General features: G+C 47.3%; 1 protein-coding gene across 3 annotated transcripts; it reads left to right on the top strand.

The window, feature by feature from the left end:
• Window positions 1-11,136: 11,136 nt before the first annotated feature.
• LOC144170576 (chitinase-3-like protein 1) lies at window positions 11,137-26,453 on the top strand. 3 transcript variants are annotated; one of them, XM_077700460.1, is made up of 10 exons: window positions 11,137-11,387; window positions 13,108-13,242; window positions 15,346-15,540; window positions 19,427-19,683; window positions 20,757-20,860; window positions 21,430-21,553; window positions 22,486-22,671; window positions 23,316-23,438; window positions 24,575-24,815; window positions 25,019-26,453. In XM_077700460.1, the coding sequence occupies exons 2-10, from the start codon at window positions 13,131-13,133 to the stop codon at window positions 25,468-25,470; spliced, it is 1,794 nt and encodes a 597-aa protein (XP_077556586.1). In that variant the 5' UTR covers window positions 11,137-11,387; window positions 13,108-13,130; the 3' UTR covers window positions 25,471-26,453. The 3 variants fall into 3 exon arrangements, with proteins under 3 accessions (XP_077556586.1, XP_077556585.1, XP_077556587.1); XM_077700459.1 differs by having other exon boundaries at window positions 11,137-11,391; XM_077700461.1 differs by having other exon boundaries at window positions 11,138-11,391; window positions 24,575-24,809.
• The last annotated feature ends 369 nt before the right edge of the window (window positions 26,454-26,822 follow it).

Raw genomic sequence — 26,822 nt, 5'->3', positions numbered from 1 at the left:
CTGCCCTTATATGTTAGGCGCTACACCGACCCAGCTTTCCTCGCTCGATGGAGTTGAGCGTTAAACGCCGCAATGTCTCGACTTCCAGTCGCAACCTGCCCGCACCCAGAGATTGTTAGCTCCCTCCGCAGTACCGCTATGCATGCGACCCGCCACAATCGGCAGGTGACGGACAGTTGCTAGGAGCTGATGGCCTGAAGATAATTTGTTAAGTAATTTGGAGGTTTGTGCCGAATACTACATCAAGTGTGTCCAGGTACTTTTCTGATGAGGAGTGCTGTTTGGGTCCCACATCACGTATAGTATGTGCCACACTACTAGGCTCCGCGGGGGAGCCTATATCTAGTGTGGATGTGACCTAGACCTAGTGAGGTCATTGTTGTTTTGGTACCCTAGCGGTGCTGCATAGAATAAATCTTTTATTCTCTGTTAAAACAATAAAGGCGTGCGCTCATTTTGATGGCTCTAGCGTACGCCTGCTTCAAATTTACGACACTTATAGAGCGAACTTCATGAACGACGCTCGTATAAATACTCTTCTAAGCTGGCGAAAGAAAGGTTAATATGATTGCCATTCAATGGTTATGCTGCACAACAGCTATGTGTATGGTGAGCTTAGGTACAGCCTTTCTATCCTACAACGAATATCAGACATAAGCAAGAAGAGTCTTGAGGCAGCAAGGAACAACAATTTACGCATCTGTCTTGGGCTTCCGAAGCGATCTTCCAGCGTCGTAACCCTTGCAGAGGCACGTTGTTTGCCTTTTGACGTGATTAGAAAACAGGAGACTCACCGTGTGCACCTGAGTCATCGGCTTCACTCAAGAAATCACTTTTTAAGTCCGGTAACCTCAAGCTGCTCGAGCTCTGGATTCGCCCAAGCAATTGGCAGTATACCGCTGTTAATTCCAAACCAACCCAAAAAAAATAATTCCTCCGCATTTCCCTCCTTAACGTTATCCCTTACAAATTCAATGTCGCATCCCTGGAATTGGCCTCGAGAAGACAATGCCCCATACTGAAATACTAAATGTCGTGCTAGAATACATGTATAAAATGCATTTGACTAAAACTCACATTTTTACGGATGGATCGTCATCCCCGCAAAGCTCTTCATCTGGAATGTACGTGCCACTTACGAGTGAAAGGTTTTCATTTCGTCTGGAGCGACCAACGTCATCTAAAGCGGCTGAGTTCTATGCCCTTAAAGAAGCAATTGTTTACGTCCTACGCCACCAGCCGCGTCAGTGGAGCATCTTTACAGACTCCAAGGCAGCTCTGCAAATTCTGTCAATGAGGAGCAGGTCTCCTCCCCACCATACCGCAGCCTCCGATGTCTCCTACCTTCACCACCTCGCTTGCATTGCTGGACACAATATAAAATGGCAATGGATACCTGGCCACTCTGGCATTATTGGAAGTCAAAAGCCGATGAAGATACGGGCCTTAACCACAGGTAATACGGTAAAGTGTTCTTTACAAAAACAGAGGCTTCTACCATGGTGCATCGATTTGCTGTAACTGAAAGAAACCGGCTATGGTCAGTGAATCAAATAACGAAATCTTTTTGCATGCGATTGACTCTGAATTGAAATCAAGACTTCCAAGACAGCTCCCTCGTAGGCTAGAGACATTATATCATCGCCTAGGACTGAACTCGGCTTACATCAACAATTACCTTTTTCGCCTCGGACTGACGACCAACCCGTACTGCGATAACTGTTCTTCTGTAGAAACCTTTGAGCATATTTTATTAAAATGTGTGGCCTACTTGGCAACAATATCCCGTTTTTTTTAGATATTAAACGCCTGGATCAAGGACCGGTAACTTTGAAGACTGTCATAGGACCCTGGACTTGCCCATCAAAGCAGCGTCAGGCTTTAAAAAGTTCGTTTTCTTATTTGGAGGACATTGGTCCCATTTCAAAATTGTGAATTCTGTGACACAATCTACAAAATAGTCTGTCAAGCACGTCAAGCCATGCAGTGTTCTTTTTTTTTTTTTTTTCTGCCCACCTCTTTCTAGGGCCTGTTTTTCCTACATCCCCGACCCCTAGCACAGAAGCATGTAGGCGATTGAAAACACCGGCAAAACCCTCTGCTTTTTCAATAAAGAGCCTTCTCTCTCTCTTAATATTTAATGGAATATTAGCAGGTGCGAACATAGAGAGTAAGTCTTTGGGGCTCGCATTTTTTGAAGTTGATACAGCTTTTCTTTCGTACGCGATGTGTCGGGTTATAAGAGAGAGACATCAGGGGAAGAGCATCTTCAGATACCATAAGTTTTGAACATAACAGGTATCTTTCTTACCAAATCATTTATAAACCAGTTTATACCCCAATAAATTTGCGGTTCATCGTGACGTATACATATGGCGTACGAAGAATGCCGTTCGCAGAGGTCTTTGGACTGAGATCAAGTATACTGGATGCATCGAAAGAGAGCGATCTTTTGGAAACCGGAAAACGCCATCAACCTAGCGAGTGTTCGTTGATTGACCAACCTATATGTCGACCTTAAGTGACTCTGCCTTGTAGCCGAAACACCTGAACCTACTATCTCAGTCTATCGCTGTAGGGTTGTCATTTCCAGCTAGCACTGTGTGTGCATATGCATCTTGCGGGTGCCTTCAGGATAAGGCCTGTCCAGTCTGAGGCTGGCAAAGACAACGTATACGAGTGCCGTATGCGTACCTCAAAGAAGGGCTTACGAATTCCGAGCGCTTCGCAGAAGCAGCCCGCTCGCACTCCGCACACGAAATGAAACTTGGGACACCGTGTACTCTGGGACTCGCGACACGCATTCATCTGAATACGATCAGAATACCAAAGAAGCCCGGAAGCGTGCGCCCCTCTGGGACTCCCGTGAGGTGACAGAACGGAAAATAACGAAAAGCGCGGCAGTGGATAAGATGTGGATGCGAAGGCAGCGCCGATCTCAGAAACAAGTCGGCGCTGCTCGGAACCGGAACTGCACTTAAACGCCCGATAAAGTTTAGCGGGACGGCAGCAGTGGAGAGCGGTCTGCCGATGCGACGAATGTCTTCCACACGGTCACGGGCGCACGCATGTAAATGGGTTCAGTGTGCCGCTGACCGTGAAAAAGAAATACTAGAAGCAAAAGATTAAAGGAAAAATCTTGCTAAACGTGTCCTTCGTACTGAGCTTCCTCACGATGTCTAGAAGTGGTACGGTCACTGCAAGGCGAACTTCTAACTGCTAATATTCTCTAAAAGCGCACTGAATTGCAGTTTCCCATAAAAGCTGCGCGCAGGTCTGCGATACAAAATAATTCAATCAACTGTGGCTACGTATATAATAATAAACCCGCCGCGGTGGCTCAGTGGCTAAGGCGTTACGCTGCTGAGCACGAGGTCGCGGGCTCGATCCCCGGCCGCGGCGGCCGCTTTTCTGATGGAGGCGAAAAGCAAAAACGCCCGTGTGTTCTAGATTTCGGCGCACGTTAAAGATCCCCAGGTGGTCAAAATTAATCCGGAGCCCTCCACTACGGCGCGCCTCATCGCCTGCGTTGCGTCGGAGCGTTAAACCCCACAATCAATCAATCAAATCAAATATAATAATAAGCAAATGAGCGTAAAGAATTACGCGGTGAATCGTCCTGAGGCCACCTCTACAAAACTTAATTTGGCAGCGCAACGAGAGTGTAATTACGAGATATGCACGTCTGGCTGCCATGTACCATGTTATAGGAGCCGAGTCAATGTGTAGAGAAGTCATCAAGTGTTGTGACATGCATATCTGCGCAACTGGTCCTAAAGGTCAAGGTTATCTATATGCAGAACTGTATCTGAAAAAGCATGTTCCATCTGTAACCTTGAGCAACGCACTCCGTATCCAGCATATGTTCTGAATTGGTGCACCTGAACCATTGTGTGCAACTGCAGCACCCAATCATCATCATCGCTTTACCATCACCATAATCGTCGTCATCGTCATATTTATGCCCACTGCACGACGAAGGTTTCTCCAATAGATTCCCAACCTCTCCTCTCTTGGCCGAGCTAATTCTTTGCCCTCAAATCTTTTTATTTAACTCCTCAATCGAGTTACTCGTCTTCCCTGATTTCCAGTGCCGTCTCTCAGTAGCCCCTTTGTCATCCGGGTGGCCCCCGCGTTGTCCGTTTTGATGATTATGGGGTTTAAGTCGCCGACGCTACACAGGCGATGAAGCGCGCCGTAGTGGGGGGCTCCGGATTAATTTTGATCACCTGGGTATCTTTAACGTGCGCCGAAATCTGGAGTACACGGGCGTTTTCACTTCTCGCCTCCATCAGAAAAGCGGACGCCGCGGCCCGGAATCGAACCCACGTCCTTGAGCGTCGCCAGTTTCCGTCCACATTACATGCCCGACCAAAGTCCACTTCTTCCACGCGATGTCGTTCCTTAATCTAGGATGCTCGTTCCAAATCCATAGGCGCAGCACAATCTGCATTACATGCGCAAGAAAGAAAAAGCATCTTGCACGTATAGTGCGCTTCTTAGGTTGTGTTGATCGACAGGGTAACGAGACACTCCGAGTCATGGTGCAATTTTCTTGATTTGTACACAACAGAGAACTTGTTTTGTCGGATGTGCCCAACTCAGCGGCAAAGGCTGCCAGAAGGATCCTTTAATGACAGCGCTTTAATGTGCGACTTCCAGAAGTGTTGTTTGCGTGTCACGTTTGTTTCGTTTCAACAGAAGTACTGGTGGAGTGGGACAGGTTAATAACGGGCACTGCCCTAAATTAGGTGACCTTTATTCGAGCAACAATCGTGCGAGATTTATAGTCTAAGAGCAGTTTGTCGAACAGATCCGTTTGCACAGATTCGTTCCAGCAGCTTTTAGGGGCGAAGCACTTTAGGGGCTTGGGCTGTCGGCGTCTCTTGTCGTCGTCTCATGTCGTCACGGTAAATCAAGTTGTCAAACGATGGTCAAAAAACAGTGTATAATGGACAAAAACGGTTCAAAATAAACTAACACGATTTAAAATAATTTAAGATACAAGTATTATCACGATTGAATTGCATTATTAACTAAAATTTGTTAAATTCCATATCAAAATCGGTTTCAAATGCTAGGTTTTCTCCTATAAAGCATACTTCTTAGCATACTGCGGCGCGTGACACGAAGACAACTTACGACCAGTCTGGTCGTCTGGTTAGAGAAGCTCAGAGGAAAATATGCTTTGAGATGAGGTTGAGAGCAATGGATCAACGAAGGTGGGCAGCTAAGGTTTTTAGGTACCTATACTTGAAAAGCGTGGACACGCAGTGGTTAAGAAAGACAAGAAGGCTAACGATGAAATACGGAAAGAACAGTGGAGAATCCAAAACAACCAAAGTAACCAAAAAAAAAAGGCATGGCAGATTGAAACGAATAAATGGAGGGAAAAAATGGAAGCTAAAACGTCATTAGAGATGTACAGGAAAATTGTACAGATGTACAGAAAGAAAAATTTCCACGATAATTCCCAGGGCAGTGCTTTGTTTTGTGAGGCTAGAGAAGGTTGCCTGCGAACTAAGAGTTTTGTGGGGAAGTATTCACAAAATGAGGGGGTATGCGTGGTCTGCTTAAAAGAAACAGAAACTATGCGGCACATAGTGTTAGAATGTGACGGTATCCATCCAGATCTACATGATGGGAATGTTGGGCTTCCAGAAGGCCTAGGATTTAAGGGTATCACAGAGGAAGTTAACTTCAAGGCTATCGAGGGGACGAAAAGAAGATTAGAATGCTGGTGGATGAAAAGCAGAAAGGGGAATATTGCCTAGGACAGTTACCACCTGTAACAGGGAAAAAAAAGTATTTTGTGCCTAATAAGCTTGTGCCTGCCCTAAGCAGCGCTAGTATTAAACCAAGAGTGTAAAACATGGGTATATTAGTCCTTTTTGGTGAGATGACATGTCATCACCCCGCTTCAAAGGGGAAACCAATAGCAATCATCATCATCATGGTGGAGGTAACACGCAATTATTTTATGTATAAGGGATACAGAGACGCCATGTTACGCTTTAGCGAATTTTGGTGTCTAGGGGAGAGGGATTAGGTAATGGGAGTTGGGGAAAAAGTATGATACATTCAATGGTACATCCAAATGGGTGTGGAATTAAAGATAATGGTGAAGGCCAGAGTTCTCGACGAAGCTTCGTAGAGCGGCGAGCAGGCGCCGTTTTTCGCTCTGATTGGAACGGCAGCCTAACTCATTTAATTGCCTGAATCAGGTTCAACGCAAGAGAGGAAGCCACCGCCTCAGCAAGCGCGCGGTTGCTCCTCCCACCGACGCTTCTCCGGCGCCCCATCAGCGTGCGCCATGTGGCAAGAGAGAGGCTTACAATCTTTCACTTATACGCTGTATGCTTCGCCCCTCCCCAGGTTTCACGTTAGTGGAGGTACGGTTTGACCATGTTTCACTGTACTATTTAAAAAAGAAGAAATTTTGGAAATCTCAGCAACCATGACTATCTCAGCGCCGACGCAGACGCCGACACGACGGAGGTTTTGGACGATTAAGAAATCATGCACTTAGTTTCCGGCGCGCAAGAGGTGTCACAAGATGCTCACGACACAGAAACATCTGAAGTTCCCGTGCCCGTTCCAGGCCAAATGTTGGACGGTACTGACTTGCTCAGGCGCTGTTCTGGGGCTTTTCGCGAAGGAGCTGGGGACTCATTGAACGCGCTTGCCTGTTACAAAGTCTGTCCTCTCGGTGCTAACGAAGCGCGCGGAGGCGGAAGTCACAGGCTTTTTTTGCCAAAAAATAAATTCGTTCCCCCAGAACCCCTAGCATGCTCTTGTTATTATTCCCACCGTGAATTTATATTCCCACCGTGGATTTATACAGGCGAGCTCTGCGGCCGCTGCCACAATTATGATGTCATGGTAGCTGCGGGGATGCGCCTCCTTTTAGGCATCAAATTTATGGAATCAACTGCTTGCAAAATGACGGTCCCGATTTTACGAGGTTCTCCATTCAACGAAATAGTTCGCGGCTCCAGGTGGCTTCGTTAGATTGTGCTTTAACTGTACATCCTCTTGAAAATAAAATTTCAGTTGGAAGTAGCGCACGTTCCTGTCCTTTACGTTTTATGGCGCTTGAAAGTTTTGTCTAAGAAATTCCCTCATTCCGTAAGCAATTTTCGCAGGTAGAAACGACGTGAAAATGGAATTTTAGGCGTGTGTCTAAAATGATACTCAAGAAAGAAAACTTTTCATGCAACGACATTGTCTATAATGATACCTTGGAAAGAAACCTTTTCATGTAACAGAATTGGTTGAGAATCGATATACAAAGATGAGATGGCGTGCAATTTTCTTTGAAGGGCAATACAATGGTATACAAGATTGGTTTTCGAGACGTTAATGGAAAGATTATTTGTGTGACACCATTGCTCGAGAGAAAAGGGGTCTGATTGTAAATTAGAGATAAGGGAATCGATATACTGATGGATGGTGTGATGAAATAGTAGTGTCATCGACAAAAAGTATACAACTGGAATATGAAAGCACAAAGGCAGATCAATAATATAGTTAGAAGTAACAGGGGGCCTAGGATAGAACCTTGTTGAACACCCCTGTTTGCTTTTACCCTTGCGGAATGGGGACTGTTGATGGAAACAATTTGGTACCTGTCTTGAAGAAAACTTTTTATAATCGTGAGACCTGAACCAGTTATGCCGTATTATTTCAATTTTTAAACAATAGTGTCAAAGGCTTTCAAAAAATCTGTTAAAACTGCCCCCTAGATGTTATTTTCGTCAATGTAAGATTTAACCTTATCGGTAAAAATAGTAATGTCAGTGTCAGTTGAAAAGCCTTTTCGGAACCCGAATTGGTTGTAAGTGAGAATACAAAACCTGCCGAAGTACTAGACAGCCTCACCTTTATCATTTTATCTAAAATCTTGAATAAAAAATAAAGAATTGCAATTGGGCTATAGTTCTCTATGTTTGTCCCCTTTTTTTATACAATGGTATAACCTTAGCCCCTTTTAGTTGCTGCTGAAAAATTCCAGTCTTAAATATACAGTTAAAGATTTGGCTCAGTGCGTGCGATACAAGTTTACCAATAATAACAATATTTTTGCAATGAATTTACTATTTGGCAAAGATTTTTCACCCAGTGCACGTCACGCAAGATAGGAGCTTTTGAAATAATGCCAAGAAATCACGCTGGATACGTGCAGGTTCGGAACAGTCAGCATGAAATGAACAAAAACAGTGACTGTGTAGGCGCTTGCTTCGCTGCAAATGCCGTCGAACGACGAAAGCCTTCTGCCGACCTGCCACGCCACACCCTCTCCACGCGCTCCTTCCACGATGAATGCAATGAAGACTAGCTGGATTCAATGCAGTCTTCCCGCGTTCACATTGCTTGGGCGTAATCTACTGGGACTTTTTGTTTCATTTGTTCTTGGAACAGTTCCAGGTGGCATCTTTTGTTTTAGTGTTTCCTTTTATCTCTCCTGTTTTCAATGCCATTTTGAACACGTTGTTTTGTTTAAACCGATATCTTAAAACTGATCCAACGTGTGTTTTTAAATGAAAGAACGCCGGTACTCTGGGTAATGTGCTGATATTTTGCCTCAAATACTCCTGAGGCTTCTCTTGCACTTAATAATGTGGACATGTATAAGCCATGCGCGCAGTTCTAGAAGTTTGTAATGGTCTTGCCGAACATGCTCCGCGTCTCACGTTCCTTGAAATATATTTTCGGCCGGGAGTTTGAATAGAGTGACGGACAGAGAGACCAAAATTTTCGTGTTTTTCTTAAGAAATACTACAGTCTTAAAAAATATTACTGCCGTGACCTCGTAAATGATACTGCATAGGCTCAAGTTCCCCAAGTAGCCCCAAAAAACCACCACGAGCAGGCTGCGCAGCCGTCGTGCGCGCACGTACACAGTACGCTTCCATGATCCTAGGTGCCGGCATGCCACAAAACCACAATACGTTAACTCTTATTGATGATTCTGGTAACGCTGTTGCTCCAGACCAGTGGGGATTATCAATGCTTTCCGCTCACAATTTTGGCCAGGCTTATGAGGTCCCATTGCAAACAAGGACAATCCACGACTATCCTGCTTGAAGCAGCATCATGTCAGGTCCCATAGGTCCACCGCTCAGGTTTTTAAAGCGAAGCTTTTTACTTCTCACTGAGGTCGTCGGTAGTCCACCCAAAACGCACTGCAGGAAAGCAAACTTTCTCTGACGATGCTGAATGATGATTGTGAGTTAAGTGGAAGAAAAAACACTTCACGTGGTCTGAATCGAACTTGGGTCCCTCACGTTATGAAGCCGACGTCTCCCCGATTGCGACATTCCGATACTTTTTTTTTAACACGAAAGTGTTTTATTCCAGGATACACAAAGATTTCATTGACGTCATATCCGTCACGGAAACGACGCCAGTACAACGAAACAAGTGACCTGTAAAGGGTGCACCTCTGCACACAGGGTCTTCTTGCAGGAAAGCAACCTTAAGTACTAACGAGTACGTTATACTTAGGGTTCGTTTTCGGGTTTTATACTTTAACACGAAAGTGTTTTATGCCGGAATACACCAAGATTTCACTGACGTCATATCCGTCACGGAAAACCTTTGCCGAAGCGACCCGCCAGCAGAATGTCATTCACCAAGCACACCCACAAGACAGCCGCCGACCCGCAATAATCATGCTCAGCTGCAGATTTCGCTGCACATTTCTCATTCGTGTTTTACCCATTCATATGACAGAGGAATCAATCACGTTTTTTTTTTCTTTATTTCCGCCAATTGCGCCGTTCCGATACGGTCGAGGGAGTTCGGATTTCTAGAGGGGTTCATGGACGTCCAAAATTAGACAGAAAAATCATGCACCGCTCGGTTAAACGACGACGATGGTTGAAACGCGAATCTTTCTTCACGCGAAAACAATTGGCGAAGGGTCGAAGTCCCAGCCGCTGCGGTCCAAATCACAAACTGCGTGCGCGTCAAAGGCAAATCTCAACGACTCAAGGTATAAACTCAGACGACCACCAAGGAATCCCTCACGAGAAAACTGCATTCAACCATCTTCATCGTTAGACGGAAGGGTACTGACATCCTTGCTACGGGCATGCCCTGTGTATACCGTCAGGACCTTCGGGATCAGATTTGGGGCGTCCTCGAGGCGAATCGCTTGCCCCCTGTGTGCAACCGCCACGCCTTGAAGAGTTGTTGCCTTGCAGTGCTTACATACAGCTCCACGGGTGCTGGTGTTACGCTTCTCGATTTGTTGGCCTCATTTAGCTAAAGTAAGATGTACAATGTACATCAAAGAGAGTAGCTGGAAGGGGGCGCCGTATGACGTGGGCACGTCACGTGCTCTTGTAATTCGAAGACGTCTTGAATGTGGAGGCATAAGTGGCTGTATAGGTGGATGGGCTGTTGTAGAGGCGACAGACGTGTGGTGCACGACGAGAGGAGGAGGCGGTGAGGGGACGCTTTCTTCTGCACCTTTGGCTCAGGAGTTTTGAACACCCCCACCGGACTGACCTGCCGGCACCTCCACTTGGATGGTCTTAAGAATGCTTCCTCATTTAACAGCAAAGACATGACCTCCAGAAGAGATTTAGTCGTTCTGTTCAGCTATCTAAGCGCAGAGAATGGGAAATAATCCACGCATACCCTTCCAGTTCTCTCGGTGTCGGTGCAGCGTCCGCAACCGGCTGCTCGTTTCGTTTCTGGCAGCTAGACCGAGCGGTCGAGGAACGCGCATCGGCCGTGTTGGTCATTACAGCTCGCCTCTGCAAATAGAGGCACAGCGTGGCGGGGTGTTTGTTTTGCATTTGTTCGCGGGTTTTTATTTCCAGGCCTGTCTGAGTGCGCGGCTTCTTGGTGGCTCGCTTTTTCCCCCACTCGGATTTTCTCGTCTTCCCGGCCCGTGTGTGCGGTAGGCCGCGATGTCTCGGTTGGCTGACCGGATAAGGTTGCCCCAATGTCGGCTCTCATCCTATGCCCAGGGAAGGGGGCGTGCGAACTCAGTCTTGATGCGGTAAACAGGTCCACAACCCTTTCACGTCCTTCTCTGCAGATCTGTGCCCAAAGGCGCCGGTGGCTGGTGCGGAGAGGGGGACGGACGTGAACTGCGCTATAAATGTGAACATACGTGCTTCCGCCGCATTACGCGCTTCTGTCAGTAGCGGCGTGGCCGGGAAAAAGCCCTCGTTAGAGTAACGGTGCGACTCGGACTGCGGACTTGTTCGATACCGCTCCGTAGGACACAAACACGACTACGGGTTTTAAAGTTTTTTTTTTATGTACTACATTTCGGAGATTTTTTAAACTGCTTCATCATGCATATTGAGTGAGGTTTGAGCCCTGTGCGACCCCACTACGAGCACTGAAATCTACGAAGCGCATCCAAGGCAAGTAAGTGGTTTTACACTTCAGGGTTCAGGCAGGGTGAGGGGAATGTGAATGTAGGTATCGTGCCTATTACAAGCCTTGATTCAATCCGCAGTTACTGGTAACGCTGGCACGCCCTTATCGAATAAGATTGTTCGATCTCCGCGGTGACAGCGTGTAATCTTAGCGGGACATAATAAGAAGTAAGTGGCATTTCTACCGTGCAATTGCGATTTTCTCGTCAGACTGTGCCAAAAACAAACGCTCACCATTGCACCTAGTGAATGTAAACAAAATTATTTTGTGTAATACAACGTTGCCGTTACCTACATCTATACTGTGCAACGACTGGTGCACCCCGACAACAAGGTGTCGGCAAGACCGCTTTATTGTACATGCGAATAATCATGTATGATGGCTACAGTGGTTCTTGTAAAGTTTCGGAGATTATGGAGGCCGTGTGAAGCGCATAGAGCAAATAAAGTATACACGACATCGCCGGAGTGACACGCCTGAGGCAGGGCTTGTGAAGGATAGAGTATGGAATTGATAAGGGGTGGAATATGTATAAAATACGTTTACGCTGTTTTTCTAGTACTTTTGTTTTGTTTAAAGCAATTAAAAACAAGCTGTTGGCAACGATTTCACCAGGTCAAGATTAAACGGGCAATTCGCTTCACAAATTTCTATAGCTTGACATTCCACGATCCAATTTGTTGATTATACCACCGAAAAAGTTACTGAGGAATTTGTAAACACGCGTTGAGTTGTTTTTCATACGTATGCGGGTGTAAATTTTAAAAAATCCACGTCTTATTGAGCCTTCACGCCATATGGAAGGAACGTACTCTCTAAATTTCAACTTCCTATGTAATGCATTAGCATTAGCACACGTAAGCAGCTTCAGGACTCTCTATACTTTCGTTTACTTTTAACCTCGATCAAAATAAGAGGAGCTATGGTCCGCTCACGAACCGTGCAGCGTCTCGCTCAGCAACAAGACGCTTCAGGCAGGGAACAGCAGCGACAGGAGAAGCGTGGTATACAGGCACTGGGCCCAGATGGCTGCTGAAAATTCAAAGCCAGAATTTACTACCAGAAATTCGGTAATGTTAGCGAGGGGTCGAAGCGGAGTGTTTCGGTAACTATAGCTTCGATGTAGTCTACAAGACAAGGTCAGAACTCACGAAATAAGGCTTCCGATGAAAAAAAAAAAAAGCTCATCGAAACACGGAAGTAACCCTTATCAATAGTTCCTGCCTTCTTTCAGGCCCAATTCGCCAATAATGGCTACGAATAAGTAATCCCTTTCCAAATATTATTTCATCCTGCTTGTAAATTTAGGTTTGCATTGAACGCCGATCCCTTACAGTCTCACACATTTAACCACGAAGAAAGGTGTAAATGTTGGCAAAAAATACCCAGCGAACACCAGCGACTATTGAAGGGTATTTCAAGATGATGCGCGGAAATGTCCGTGCGCCCAAAATGTGCGGACATCTTGTGGATCTCACGACCGCGACGCATGAACGGAAACTGCTCAAGCGTGAGCGAGCGGAATGCCGCAACCCTCGAAGGGGGATGCGACGGGCGTGTTGCGCGTATACGCACGACAAGAACAGCCCCGCGTGCACAGTCAGCGCTGTCGAATCTGTGTCGCCGTTTTCCGACGCGCCCGCTCGCTCGAGCGCTGATGTTCTCCCTCGCGAGACGTCTTTGTCGACGCCGCCACCTCCGCAGGCACTTCTTCCGACGAGGTCAAGATGCTTCCCCGGCTGCTGTTGGAGTCGGCAGTTCTACTGGCGCTGATGGCTGGATCGGCGTTGGCTACCCCCATCATGGGCTACTCGTACGCCTACAGGCCGCGTTACGCAGGTGAGTAACAACGAGTAACATGCATTGGCTGCAGGACGCTTCCCCGGCGTAGCCCGCAGCACGCGGGAACTGTCTGATCGTACTAAACCCTACACAATGGTACACCGACTGAAACATAAGAAGAAAAAAAGGGGAGGGGTGAAACTTGTTAAGGGCAATTCCTCTTTCGATCGAAGGAATTGTTACAAAGACATGTAATGTGATGACTTATGTATGCAAGAACTCGTAAAAATACGCGCAAAAATTGTCGTAAAAAATTGCCACCGTCGAGGAGAGGAATCACGATTCCCATCCCCGTATTGCTTTTCCGCCTTGAAAAGAGGGACGTCCCAACCCCGCGACTTGAGAGAACAAGAGACAACGGCGTACCGCTCAACTCCTCTTTCGTCACTGTCCTTCATTAGGAGCGGCGTTTCCTCCGCCGCTCCTTTCCTTCTCCAGATTTGGAAAACGCGGGGCACCTCTTCTGCGCGTGATCTCAATCACGCTTGCCATTCCGCACCTTCACGTTAGAGTTCCCGATAAGAGCAGGTGGTGGTGATGGTGATGATGGCTACGTACGTCAGGGGGATTTTTTTCCCCTCTGAACCAGTGCACGCATCGTATTCTCAAATAAAGCCCACCTGCTCAAGGACATATGTGCCAATGGCCCAGGCGAGGCTAATAAAAAAGATCATCGCCATCAATGCTCTTCGCCTTAGCGGCTACACATCTGATCCGGAGGGTATATCGAGTGTACAGATATCAAGATGTACGTACAAACAAATTATCGGCAGTAGCCACACATACGCCTAAATACGTTATAAACAGCTGCGTATATTTTAATTCATGCCAGAGAGAGAGAGAGAGAGAGAGAGAGAGAGAGAGAGAGAGAGAGAGAGAGAGAGAGAGAGAGAGAGAGAGAGAGAGGGATGTACGTACGGACAAATTATCGGCAGTAGCCACACATACGCCTAAATACATTATAAACAGCTGCGTAAATTTTAATTCATGCCAGAGTAGTTATTGGCATTCCAAGTCATGAACGGTGGCATGATTGCGGTTGCTATCAAGGCAAATGAATGTGTAAAAAGGGACAATCTTGTCCTCTTCAGCTCTTGTTAGCTTACGGAGGGCTATAGAGTAGCCACTAAGGGAGCCCATAAGGGTATGCAGACGTAAGATACCACGGTAGTTCCCCCCCCCCCCCCCCTAAAGCTGTCATGCTTAGAATATTGCTTTTGCCCTTCATTCTGGATTCGCTATTTCCGACGAGGCAGCAACACATATTGCGGAGTTAAAAAAATGATGTGTAAGTTTTTTGCTGGCAATCATCACTGCTACGATAGACGGGTGGAATCGGTCAAATTATGACGATTTATATTCCTCACGCGAATAGGTTATGTACAAATAACCACGCGATATAAATGCTGGTTCGCGCCACTGCCTATACGTCGCAGCGTTAAATAGGGATAGTTTTATTGCAAAAGCAGTGTCCCAGACCCCGTGCCATGTTTGCTGGCTACGCACCTGTCGTGAATATACGAACCTGTCGTGCACCTGTCGTGAATGAAATATTCAGGCACCTGCCTGAATATTTCAGGGAGGAACACACAGGATTGACCGTTTATGGGCCTTTTTTTCATGTTGTTAACCGTTACGCTAAGCAACCATCTTTTCTTGACGTCAGAGGCCACAAATGCTAACGCCCTGCTAATAAGTTATTTCTTGTCGGGGATACCAGGTGGGGCGTAACTATTGTGATTGTTACATCCGCTGCAGCCTATTAACGAATGGAGGTACTTTTGCAGCTTGGTACAATTTATTCCGTCACACTTCTTGTACATTATACGTTCACATTCAGCAAAGAACCAGAGGTGCGAAGCCGCTAATAAATTGACTTAAGCAAAACGACAATAGTAACTGTTCGTGTATAGATTTTGTGACTAATCATTCAAACAACGAGATCAAAAAACTGCCCCAGTGTCTCTCGCCGCAGCGCAGGTGAAACTACAAAACTAGATAGTAATAAATACGAAGTAAACACCTTTTTGCGAGTTATGAATCAAGAGAGAGATAGAGAATGTGTTGTTTAACTTGCGTATACCTGTGCTGTGGCCGCAGACGCGCATGACTACAAGGTGGTGTGCTACTACGGCTCGTGGGCCGTCTACCGTCCGGGCGACGGCAAGTTCCCCGTGGAGAACATAGACCCGTTCATCTGCACGCACATCGTCTACGGATTCGCGGGCCTGGGCAGCGACTTCAAGATCCGCAGCCTGGATTCCTGGAATGACCTCGAGGATAATTACGGCAAAGGTGCGTCCCTCTGCATGCTCTACACAAAGGGGCGGCATCGGGGACCTTGCCCCTGTTTGAAGGCCAAGCAACAGATTGCAAGAGCAAAGGGCACGTCAGTTACTGCGAATTTTGGGCCATTCTGGCCGAGTGGTCGATAAGATCTCACCCTGCTCCCAGCTGTCACAGCAACCAGTTCAACGCTTTCATAAGCATAACGTGTGCGAGCCTCTTACGTCGCTCAATTTCGCTCCCTGTGCTAACTCTTCTTTCCTGACTGATGTATTCTCCTCTCTTTACATTACCCACAATCGCACAGGCCTCGCACCGGTCTCTTGTTATGTACATCTCCCCGCCTTTGCAGTGCGGGGGCGTGAGTGCAGGCAGTAATTTTCTGGGAACGGTAGCCGTGCTCGTCACCTGTCTGCAAGCTTGTTTGTTCGCGATAGCATCGCTTTTCGGCGTTGTGATGGGCTGCCCTACACGACATGATGTTTTCCCCGTCAGCGTTCGCGTTTGAGGCTTCGCTGGAGAGCGCGCCGACTACTTTCATCTTTGTGCTTATCCTGCTCACTTGAGTGCCAAATTCAGTGAAAAATTTTTGAACGGAATTTTTTGTGCGTTTTTATTGGGCCGTTTTACCACGGGGGATCAAGCTCACGAGAAAGCTATACGCAGAGCAGTTGAAATGTGTAGGCAAAGAAACAAAGGAAGGAAGAGAGCAAAGTGATTCCTGCATGCTGGTTTCTGGCAAAGTTTATTGATAACTGCAAGCCTTTGGTACGAATTTTCGTCTTTTCATGCACCTCGCGCAAGCAAGGTGTTGCCTCTTCTCATTCCGTTCTGCACACGTTAAAAGCGTTGCAACAGCCCAGGCTACGGACCGTGGGAGCAGCAGCCAGTTTCTCATTGCGTTCTGCACACTTTAAAAGCGTTGCAACAGCCCAGGTTACGGACCGTGGGAGCAGCCGCCAGGCCCCACGGCCAGGCAGCTCAGTAGACCTGCCTGGCTTGGCTCTTGTGACGAAACCGTTTGGACGCTATTAGATATGGGCCTCACACATTAGTATGGGCTGTAGACACAGCTATGGGGCGCTGGAACCGGGGCTATAAAGGACACCGTCAATGCAGGCGCAGCAACTGCTGAAGGGACACCGCGTTCTCGTCAGTATGAAAGTCCCTCATACCACTTGCTCAGTTTCGTTTTGCTGCTGCTGTTGTTCCGTGATCAGAAGAAAAAAATGTCGCAGAAGCCGGTAAAGTCAGCTAGCAACAATCTGAAGGACTGGCTGCAAAGTGAGGCACTATGCCATTACCCGTTACCACGGTGGGGCCGATCTACTTCAATAATCAACACATTAAAATTTATTCTGATAAACGAGAGAAAAAACCAACACTCGCCAGGAATTTTCTGCACCAAGTGAGAAAACATGGCTGCGTACCAGTTTCCACCACACCACCTATACAACAGTAAATTGGGTTTGCTATAGATTGAGGCAGTTATTGAGATGCTCATTACTGATATGTTCCGGTTGCGTCAATCGCGGTGAATAACTAGGGCAAGATCATTTGTTTAACCCTTTCAGTCACGAATTATATTCACTGCAGAAAAATTCCGTACTTGGAGGTTTAGCAGTGTCAAGTGTCTAGAGGTAAGAAAAAAAATTTCAGTCTCTCTAGAATACTTATTACGCAAATGGCGTGGCGTCCTCATACGGTGACACCATTACTAAATCCTGCTTTTCCCTATAAAAATAATAAATATCCCGAGGCAGCTTACAAACAAGTAGGTGAAATAATAATTTCTGCGCTTGGAAGAGCTGTTTTTAGCCTTTATAAATGATTTACGCTGCAGTAAAAGAGAACTTAGGGCGGCAACACACCGGAGCTCCCACAAAACTTGGTGGCGTCCATTTTGAAACGATGTTTATGAGTGCAGTCTCGCCAATCCACACCCCCAACAACCACTTCCTCCCCCTCCTCCTTTCACTTCCGTAGGTTTCGAACATCAGCCGCACCGCTCTGCAGCATGAACTCTTTTCGTTTTCACGAGGAAAACAACGAAGAAAGCCCCGTCTCCATATGGAGACACGGTGACTGAAAGGGTTAAAATTACAAAACATTTAATTAGTCCCAGTTCCTTAAACATACCGTTGCCTTGTTTATTTTCCCTTTGGTTTCACATTTCCTTTGTGTGTGTTTATGCATGTGTAGCTTATTACCTAAAGCGTGCCAGGGATCACGAATGCATATACGTCTATTTCCACATACCAATTGCTAACTGAAGTAACTGAAGGCAGCGCTCATCCTGTCCGGTTCTTTTCTTTGTGGTCCTGTTTTAACGCGCTGTTTCCAAAACCATGTAAAAGAACTTTCATAAAGAAATCTAGTTGATCAGTAAGCTGAACAGAAGCTACCCTACGCTCCAATTTTTTGGAGTTGGTCGGCATCGCAAGATACGCCAAATGCTCACGAAGCCGACTGCTTCGTAAAACCTACTCTACTTTCAGAAGTAGACATGGATGCATTTACACTTATATCTTAGCAGAATGCGTCTCTATATTATCAGAAATTCATTTCCAGTGTGTGAATAGTCGTACTGTGCAGACATCAAGGAATATGCGAGTTTCCCTTGTAGAAGCTATTTGTGAATTGTAGGCAGAACGCATATCACGCATTCCTATTTTGTCCCCACCCCACTGTATGGGCTCCAGTGAAATACATTTCCTGGTACAGTACGTCTTGGCTACGCCGGTTCTTAAACGTTAACATATTTCGTGTTTTCACAGCGGAGCCGTTATAGGCTGACGTTCCCGTTTATTTATAATATTATTCTTATTTGCGTGCGGAAACCGAGAAAAGCCGCTCCCCTCCTCCTCACTCCGGTACACCCTCTTCCTTCGGCCACCTATTCACCTTCGGAGCAAAACATTTTGATATAAGATTGCGTATATTGCCTATGAAAAACTGTCTTTCCAGCAAAGCATTTTTGTCTAGAGGTGAAGCTGATTTTAAAATCGGTGATAGCTTGGTTTTTGTAAGCTGGCTTTCCGACATTACCCGTCGCACAGTGAAGCCTACTTGTCCAGAAAAAAAAATCGGCTGCAATGGACGAAAACGACCACCGACGACGATCGGGTCGCGGCCGCCACCCATAAGCGCGATGACCGCCGGGACTCGGAATACCGCGAGTGGAAAACGCGAGACGTCGGCGTGACTACAATCGCGCTGAACGCTTCCCCGGCACGACGGCGCGGTTTAATCGGGACTACGGAGCAAGTTGCTCCGTGATCGGGACTTTGTGGTCAGCCAATAACCCACAAACAGCTCTGCTAGTCATCAACCCTCGCAGAGTGTAATTGCACTGATATTTTTAACACGAAAGTGTTTTATTGCGAGATACACAAACATTTGAGTGACGTCATATCCGTCGCTGAAGTGACGCCAGTACAACGAAGCAAGCGGCCTGTAAAGGGAGCACCCCTGCACACAGGGTCTTCTTGCAGAGAAGCAACCTTTAGTATTAGAGTACGTAATACTTTGGGTTGTTCGTTTTCGGGTTTCATATTTTAACACGAAAGTGTTTTATGCCGGGATACACCAAGATTTAACTGACGTCATATCCGTCACGGAAATGGCGCCAGTACACCTTTGTCGAAGTGACCCGCCAGCAGGACGTCGCTCGCCAAGCACACCCACAAGACAGCCGCCGACCCGCAAACCATGCTCAGCCGCAGATTTCGCTGCACATTTCACTTTCGTGATTTACCGAGGAATCAACCACAATTTTTAAATCTTACTTCTGAGTGCAGTAGGGTTACAAATGTATCATCCTCATCAGTATTTCTGAGCGCAGCTGTTTTTGTTTCCAATAACGGGCCGCCCACCCTTGTGTGTATGCTCGCAGGCGCATTCAAGCGGTTCACGGCGCTGAAGAAACAGAACCCGAAGCTGAAGGCGCTGATCGCCATCGGCGGCTGGAACGAAGGCTCGGTCAAGTACTCGGCCATGGCGCAGCAGCCGGCCGCGCGCAAGATCTTCGCCGACAGTGTGGTGGACTTCTGCAAGAAGTACAACTTCGACGGCCTTGACCTGGACTGGGAGTACCCCGCGGCCAGGGGAGGCAAGCCAGAGGACAAGGCCAACTTCGTCACCCTCCTCAGGGTGGGTCAGCTCCCTCAATTCATATGAACCTATAGTTTGGACGGCCGCACGTGTTGCAGTGTCTTTTTGCCGCGCGATGGCTCACGACGACCACGTGCGAGCGAGCACTTGGCGATCGTTTCAGTTGTAAAGTGCTGAAAAGCACTCAGGAGTATGAAGATGCAATGCTGGAAGCATTACACAAGGTTTCGGATTCAGGGGAGGGGGAAAGGGCTTACTATCTACTGTTTGGAATTTTTCCTTAATCCGCAATCTTAAGTGGGTGCATATTTTACTTCCTCTCAGTTTTGCCACCAGCTACTGGCATTCAACTTGTGAACTTTAGCAACCGGAAACACTCGTGACCTCACAGATCATCAGGAAAGATGAAGCTCACCCTTGCTTTTTACGTAATCGGTATAAGCAGACAATGTGTTGAGAGAATGATGCATGATATCAAGATCTTGCTCGTCATCCTTTGCCTACACGCTGGTAAGAGGAGGGTCAGCTCGTGATTCACGTCGGTGACGACAATGATGATGATGCGTCGTGACTTGCGCACAAGTCTTCCTTTTACCCAGGCATAAGACAATGCCCTCTTCAAGAACCTGAATACTAGCTCTATAAGCGAGATTCATAAAAGCATGTGTATCGGGACAGGGCACGTTTGAACTCTTCAATGAGTTGTTCTGCTGCATGCCATCTGTAGGGAACAAGAAACCAGAAATAGTTGTGGTTGAGGAACTACTCTGTGTATGGATGTACGCACGTATTTACATGTGTATGAGCCGGCAGATTCTTTGTTGATGCCTCGCATGCATCACATTCCGCAGAACAGAAGAGATTCCTGTCAAGACGGCGAATGTAGGAACAAGTCGAGATCTGCATCCGTGCTCTTTCTCTTTATTAACCGGCAATAATGGCTTGTAAGGTTGCGTAAGATTATTTCGCACGTTACACGAGTACTATAGCACCACCGAACGCACCGGTCAGAGGCCCATACTGACACCATAAAGCACAGTAACGCTTCTACCTCTAAAAAAGCTGTTTCTCTGTGCGGGTGGGTCTGCAAAGAAGGTCGTGCCGGTATGCAGGAGCTGAGCCAAGAGTTCAAGCCGTACGGCCTGCTGCTGACTGCCGCTGTGTCCGCCGGGAAGCATTTCCTGGACCCCGCCTACGACGTCCCTCAGGTTTCCAAGTACGTTCTGTCCGGTATTGGCCGTATAAAAACAAACACGTCTGGCGAAACACCTGACCAGACAGTAAATTTATGGCGTGCCGGAAGTACAGCGGCATAAAGATGCAGGTTCACGCCATCAGATAAAATTTTGAACTAGCCGACGAGGCATCGCAATAATTAACACGATACGGACGCGCTTAAGACTGCCAAAATAATCAAAATGGCGCGCATTATTGTTAAAAGAAGTGTCGTAATGTTGAAGGAGTACGTTACCTTTTCTTTTCTTTTCCACTGGTAGACGTCCTGCTAATTACTAATGAAAGAGGGGAAGGTATGGTGCGTCCCATAGCCTCGCTGTTGCCAGGATATCACGAGGCACGGTCTGAATTTAGCAAAAAATAATAATTTATCTTTCTCTGCGGCGCATGCCTGGTTTGTTTCCTGCTGACCAGTTGGTTTTAATAAAGAGCCCCAGCATGCGTGTAGTGTCTTATTGCCCTTGTGTACCATGTCTTGAGCGGTTTGAGCTGGACAAGTTCAAGCGATGTGGCTCTTAGCAAAGACCGCGCCACCTCTCAATGGTACAGGTACCTGGACCTGATCAACGTGATGGCGTATGACTTCCACGGCGGCTGGGAAACCCGCGCAGGCCATCACGCTCCCATGTACTCAAGGCCCGAAGAGCGGCCCGACGAGCGAATTCTGAACGTGGTAAGCTGCTGCAGCGAGTCGCCTTCACCACCCGAAACCGCCAATCAGTGAAGGGCTAAGAGAGGAGTGATGCCTACGAAGAAACATGCCTTTTTTTTCTGGGGAGTTCAAAGCATGCCAGTGAGAGACTCGACAGGTTCCTATGCCTAACAAGTGTAAAATACAGGCCGAAATTCTGTAAATATTTTGAACACTTCTGTGTTCTCTTGTACCCTAAGCGCTGCTGCCGGAAGCTTGAACAAATGCATCTTGAGAGCTCTGGCTAAAATGTGAGCAAGGTAAGCTAAGTGTAAGCCTTCTTTGTGGTTTCAAAATGGCTCAGTATAGTTCTCTTTTAGATGGTCGTTTTAATGTCTGCAACTGGCCGAACTCGGTGCAGCCAGTATATGTCCTGGACCACAAGGGCACCGTGAGGCTCCTCCTTCAGTCATCCTTGGCAACATTTCCTTCGGTGGCATTGGTAACTGTTCCGGCAGTTACTGATATGATGTGGTGTTTCAAACATGCATGACATAACGTAAATGGCCAGGTTTTCCTCAGTCGTTTTCTCTGTTTTCTCAGTCGTTTTCTTTGACGTTTATTCGGGCGAATACACGTCCGAATAAACGCCAGAGGCGTAGTATGTGTCAGACGTAGCCTCTGTGGGGTGATTTCTACGAACAGTGTATATGCATGCTGCTGCCCTTCCGTATGCACGCCATATCAGCGCAGTACGCAACTGTGTGGGAAAACGTGCATCTGAGAAGTGAACAGAGGCAAAACTTTACACACACGAATGTTCAACCGACACACCCATATATCTATTTAAGCTAACTGCGTTCCGATAAATTTCAAAAGTCTAGATATTTACCGACGTCGTTGAACACATGAATGTCCAAGAAAATGTGCCCCTTTTTCAGGAACTCAGAGAGCCCGTCGAATAATTTGTGCAGAACTTCTCGGTGAACTACTGGATCGAGAAGGGCGCCCCGCGCAACAAGCTGGTGCTGGGCATGGGGCTGTACGGGCGCTCGTTCACGCTGCGCCGGGCCGAGGACCACATGCCGGGCGACGAGGCGCCGCAGAAGGGCCAGGCGGGACCCTACACCCGGGAGCCCGGCTCTCTGGGATACAACGAGGTACGTGACCTCCCGCGCTCTCGTTGGACCCGACCGTATTACGCCTTTAAAAAGTAACGGATTGAAGGGGCTTACTTCTATAACCAGTGATGCTGCAAGGAAGGCGAAATGAAAGACCATATTTAACTCAGTACTGCTGTCCAAATTGAAGTGGTGTAAACCGGTATCAGCTAAATGAAGCGGAATTTTTTTTTTTCGTTAGAGGTTTCGAGCATGTTGCATTAAAATTTTCGTTGATGGGTATGCTATGAGTGCACAATATTACAAAGTTGAGAAAAAAAAACTAATTTCTTGGTTACTCTGCGGTTTCGGTCTTTTGACTTTGGGCGCCTTCTGCAAAACTTCATCTTTTGTACACATATTATGGAAACTAATTTCTGTAAAACAGACATGTGTCATTGAAATAGACACAGAAAAAATGTCATTGAAAACACTGTTTTGCGGATATGGAAAATCCACGACAGAGCTAAACGCGACTAATGTTTGTGTGAACGCGGAGAAATTTCAATAGAGCACTTCTCGAGTACGTTGAGGAGTAACATTAGGGCGATTTATAATTATCTTGCCCGGAACTTAGAAAAATCCAGTCGGTAACACAGTGACCACTGACCCCACTCGTTGGTTCTTCATGCGTCTGTCTGCAGATTTGCGAGAAGTTCGCCCGTGAAAAGTGGACGGTGGTGAAGGACCCGTACTTCATGGCCCCGTACGCGTTCCGGGATCGGCAGTGGGTCGGCTACGACGACATGGAAAGCATCACCGCGAAGGTACGAAAGAGGAAGGCACTATATTTTGCACATACATCTCTTACGGGCACTGCAGTGGCTGTTTGTCTATTCGCTTTTAGTTCCACGAGTCCTATGTGGCGCATCAACTACGCAGCTGGTGCCTGAATGTTGCAACCTCTTGTAATTGCTGCTTGAAATATGGGTGACGAGAGGTAAGCGGAACGGCGGTTAGTAACTACGACCGCAGCAAGTGTTCGCTCATAGGCGTGCGCACAGGGGGGGGCAGGGGGGGCGGCCGCCCCCCCTAATCATCTGAAGGGGCCGCCAAATTTGCCCCATGCCTTGCCGATGTAACACATGAAAGTAAAATTTCTGCTCAGAAATATTTTGTGTGTGTTGCAATTCCATCACATTGAAATAAAAATTTTATAACCATCCCTCTTTGCACTGCGTTCGCACCGCAAGGCCTTCAGTGAGAAGAGGTCGGGAGTTGCTCTGGGGGGGGGGGGGGGGGGGGGGGGGGGGGGGGCGCAGCGGTAACACTTTGCCCCCCCAAATTGAGAACTCTGCGCACGCCTATGTGTTCGCTGCTTTTAAGCAACGGGGAACCTCCGAGTCTGCGATGGAGGTAACGAACAAGGCGTGGGAGCGCATGCGGAGTGACTGCGGAGCTCTTAAAACTCAAAGGATGGGGGTATGTTTCTCCTGCGACATTTTTACAATTACCTCTCAGCCATCGCTTTGAAACAAATTTCGTGACATTTTCTCTGGAATAAAGTCTGCATAGAACGAAAAAAGGAAAAGAAATGGCAGTGGACATTTTCTTCACAAAATAATCAAATACATTGAATACAAAAATAAATAACAAAAAAGGCTTTCTGTCATTCGCAGTTTGCCATTACAATGAGTACAAGCGCGGGATTAGCTCTACAGTTTCATGACAACCGCCTCTCGAATATGCGCTACGTATACAATGGTATCACTTAACTCCGCATAATTTTTCAGGAGGAAGGCAGTTTACGGGGGTGGTGTGACATATATACTACAGAGAGTGATCCGGAAATAATCTATCCCTGTTACGTCGCACAGCGAGCGAAACACGCTCCATCGTGATTGCGGGAATCAGCACTGACTGCAGGCAGGTTACAGATCACCCTGCCTCGTTCTGCACGCAGGTGGAGTTCGCGAAAGCGATGGGTCTTGCGGGCGGCATGGTGTGGTCGATCGAGACGGACGACTTTCAGGGCAAGTGCCACGGATTAAAGTACCCCATGCTGAGCACCATCAACCAAGTGTTCGCCATTGGTGGGCCCGGCGTCATAGCGACCCCTCCACCCACTCAGGCCACCCCGGCCACCGTGCCAACGCCTTCCACCGAGAAGACGTGGTGGCCACGGCCCAGCACACCTGGCAAGTGTACGCCACTAACTATGCAGTAGCGGCAAAAAACTACGCATGAAGCAGAACGACCGTCGTTTGTATAATTAGGCAGTAACGTGCAAATGTCTTTTTTTTTTTTGCTTCCCGCTAAACCTATCATATTGCGTCGCACGTGGTTGCAGTCGCCTGTATGTTCTCTGTGCACTTATACCATGTGCCTTGCATGCGTTGCTATGCAGGTGCCGATACACCGACGACCCCGTCGACACCCAAGGAGTCTACACCAGAAAGCGATACAAGCGGCACCACACCGACGTCATCGACTGCAAAAGTCTGGTGGCCGCCAAGCCGCTCTAGCACTCCCAGCTCTACGCCTAGCACCACCACAAGCACAACTCCGACCACGACAACGAGCGAGGCCCCTTCGTCATCCTCAATGACACCGGGCGGCTCAGGGTTCGAGTGCCAGTCGAGTGGCAGCTTCGCGCACCCCAGCGACTGCCAGCGCTTCTACGACTGCGTCGCCCAGGGCGGAAAGCTGGTGGCCTTCGAGAAGACCTGTCCCCCGCGCACGGTGTTCAACCCAGAGAACAAGCTCTGCGTCTGGCCCGAGTCCGTGCCCAAGTGCGAGAACTACTACGAAAACGAGGCATACGAGGCGCTGCCAGACAAGTCCCAGACCTCCCTGTAGGCGCTGGCCGCGGAGAGCACCGCGGCAGTGGCCACGTAGCTGCACGCGTATTCACTCTGAGTAGTGGCGCGAGCAGAAGCAGCACACTGTCAGCGTGGAAGCACGCGCGCGTCTTCTGTAGGCGTGACTCGCAAGATAACAAGTGACACACTCGGCGACAAGGCCAGTCAGTGCTTCGCCTACCCGTGTCCGGTGCGCTTTGGCGACCGGCCTGTCACCATGGAAGTGAAAAATCGAGCTCAATCATGACTACTGTTCCAACTCACGGGTGGTGAGCTCACCGCGAATGCGGAATGGGGGGCTCGCCCCGAACGATGCGTCTCAACTTCAGGAGCAAGGTCGACGGGATGAACTAGTTTTTAAGGCCGTTCGCAATATATTTTAGCTCCCATTCTAAGAACCGAAAGAAAGAAGAATGCAATTATTTTACATGCAATGCGTCACAAGATGTTACGGTATGTAAGAGAGCGTTGAAGACGCGTGCGCTTTGCCTACAGAAAGCTATGTTTATGTCCCTGAGGACGTTCCTGTATAGACCTGCAGTTATTTATGCTTATTTATTGTAGAGCGTCCGGTTAATTCTTGCTGCGCCTACAGGAAGTTTGTTAGTGGTCCCCACAAGCTCTGTGCGAATATTTCAATCAAATTTTAATGTACAGCATGCGGAAGCCCAAAACAAAACTTGTCTCGGCCACAAATAAGTTTTCGCTCTAGATTTAAACATCGGCGTGAATAAATTGTGATATTAGTAACGTGCAAAATGCCTACACGGGAATTCAGTTTTTGATGTTACCAGACCATGTGCAATATCGTACTGACCTGGAAAATTTTCATTCATTACACTTACGGTTATTTAGCCGACTAAATTATGTTGCCGAAATCCCCGACGGAACTTAGTGTCCACAGTTTGCTGTCATGTCCTCACCAGTAATTTATAAAATGCCATCTGTACCATTGTGAATAAACACGAGTGCATCGTCTCACACGTGTGATCTTTGATAAATGACAAACCAAATGTAAGCATGTCATTTTAAGCTACTTGCTTGTCTTGTGCGCATGCAGTTTTCCCAGACAAAAATTCTAGCTTAACAGTGAAATAATATGACCGCGAATCTATCGTAGATCATCGACAACCGCTTCGTCGTCGGCAGCTTTCACAATAACGAGCCTCCAAATTGATCAGCGGGTCAATCTCTCGCATCCCACATCGTCGACCGCTGCAGAGCTTTATGCTCAATTGCAGTCAAATTTATCACTACCATGACCTGCCACATTCTGCCCTTTGCTTTACGTAACTATATATATATATATATATATATATATATATATATATATATATATATATATATATA

This window comes from Haemaphysalis longicornis, unplaced genomic scaffold (assembly GCF_048455015.1).
Source record: "Haemaphysalis longicornis isolate Haplotype H1 unplaced genomic scaffold, Haemaphysalis longicornis Haplotype H1 scaffold_2, whole genome shotgun sequence".
NCBI lineage: Eukaryota > Metazoa > Arthropoda > Arachnida > Ixodida > Ixodidae > Haemaphysalis > Haemaphysalis longicornis.
This window is presented reverse-complemented; position numbering and strand designations above follow the sequence as displayed.

What these genes read in the sequence shown, in the direction of transcription:
- LOC144170576 (XM_077700460.1), top strand. Translation starts at nt 13,131, where the DNA reads ATGCTTCCCCGGCTGCTGTTGGAGTCGGCAGTTCTACTGGCGCTGATG. An exon ending in GACGTCCCTCAGGTTTCCAA is followed by an intron (nt 20,861 to 21,429) that starts GTACGTTCTGTC and finishes TCAATGGTACAG; the next exon opens with GTACCTGGACCTGATCAACG. An exon ending in GCCCAGCACACCTGGCAAGT is followed by an intron (nt 24,816 to 25,018) that starts GTACGCCACTAA and finishes GTTGCTATGCAG; the next exon opens with GTGCCGATACACCGACGACC.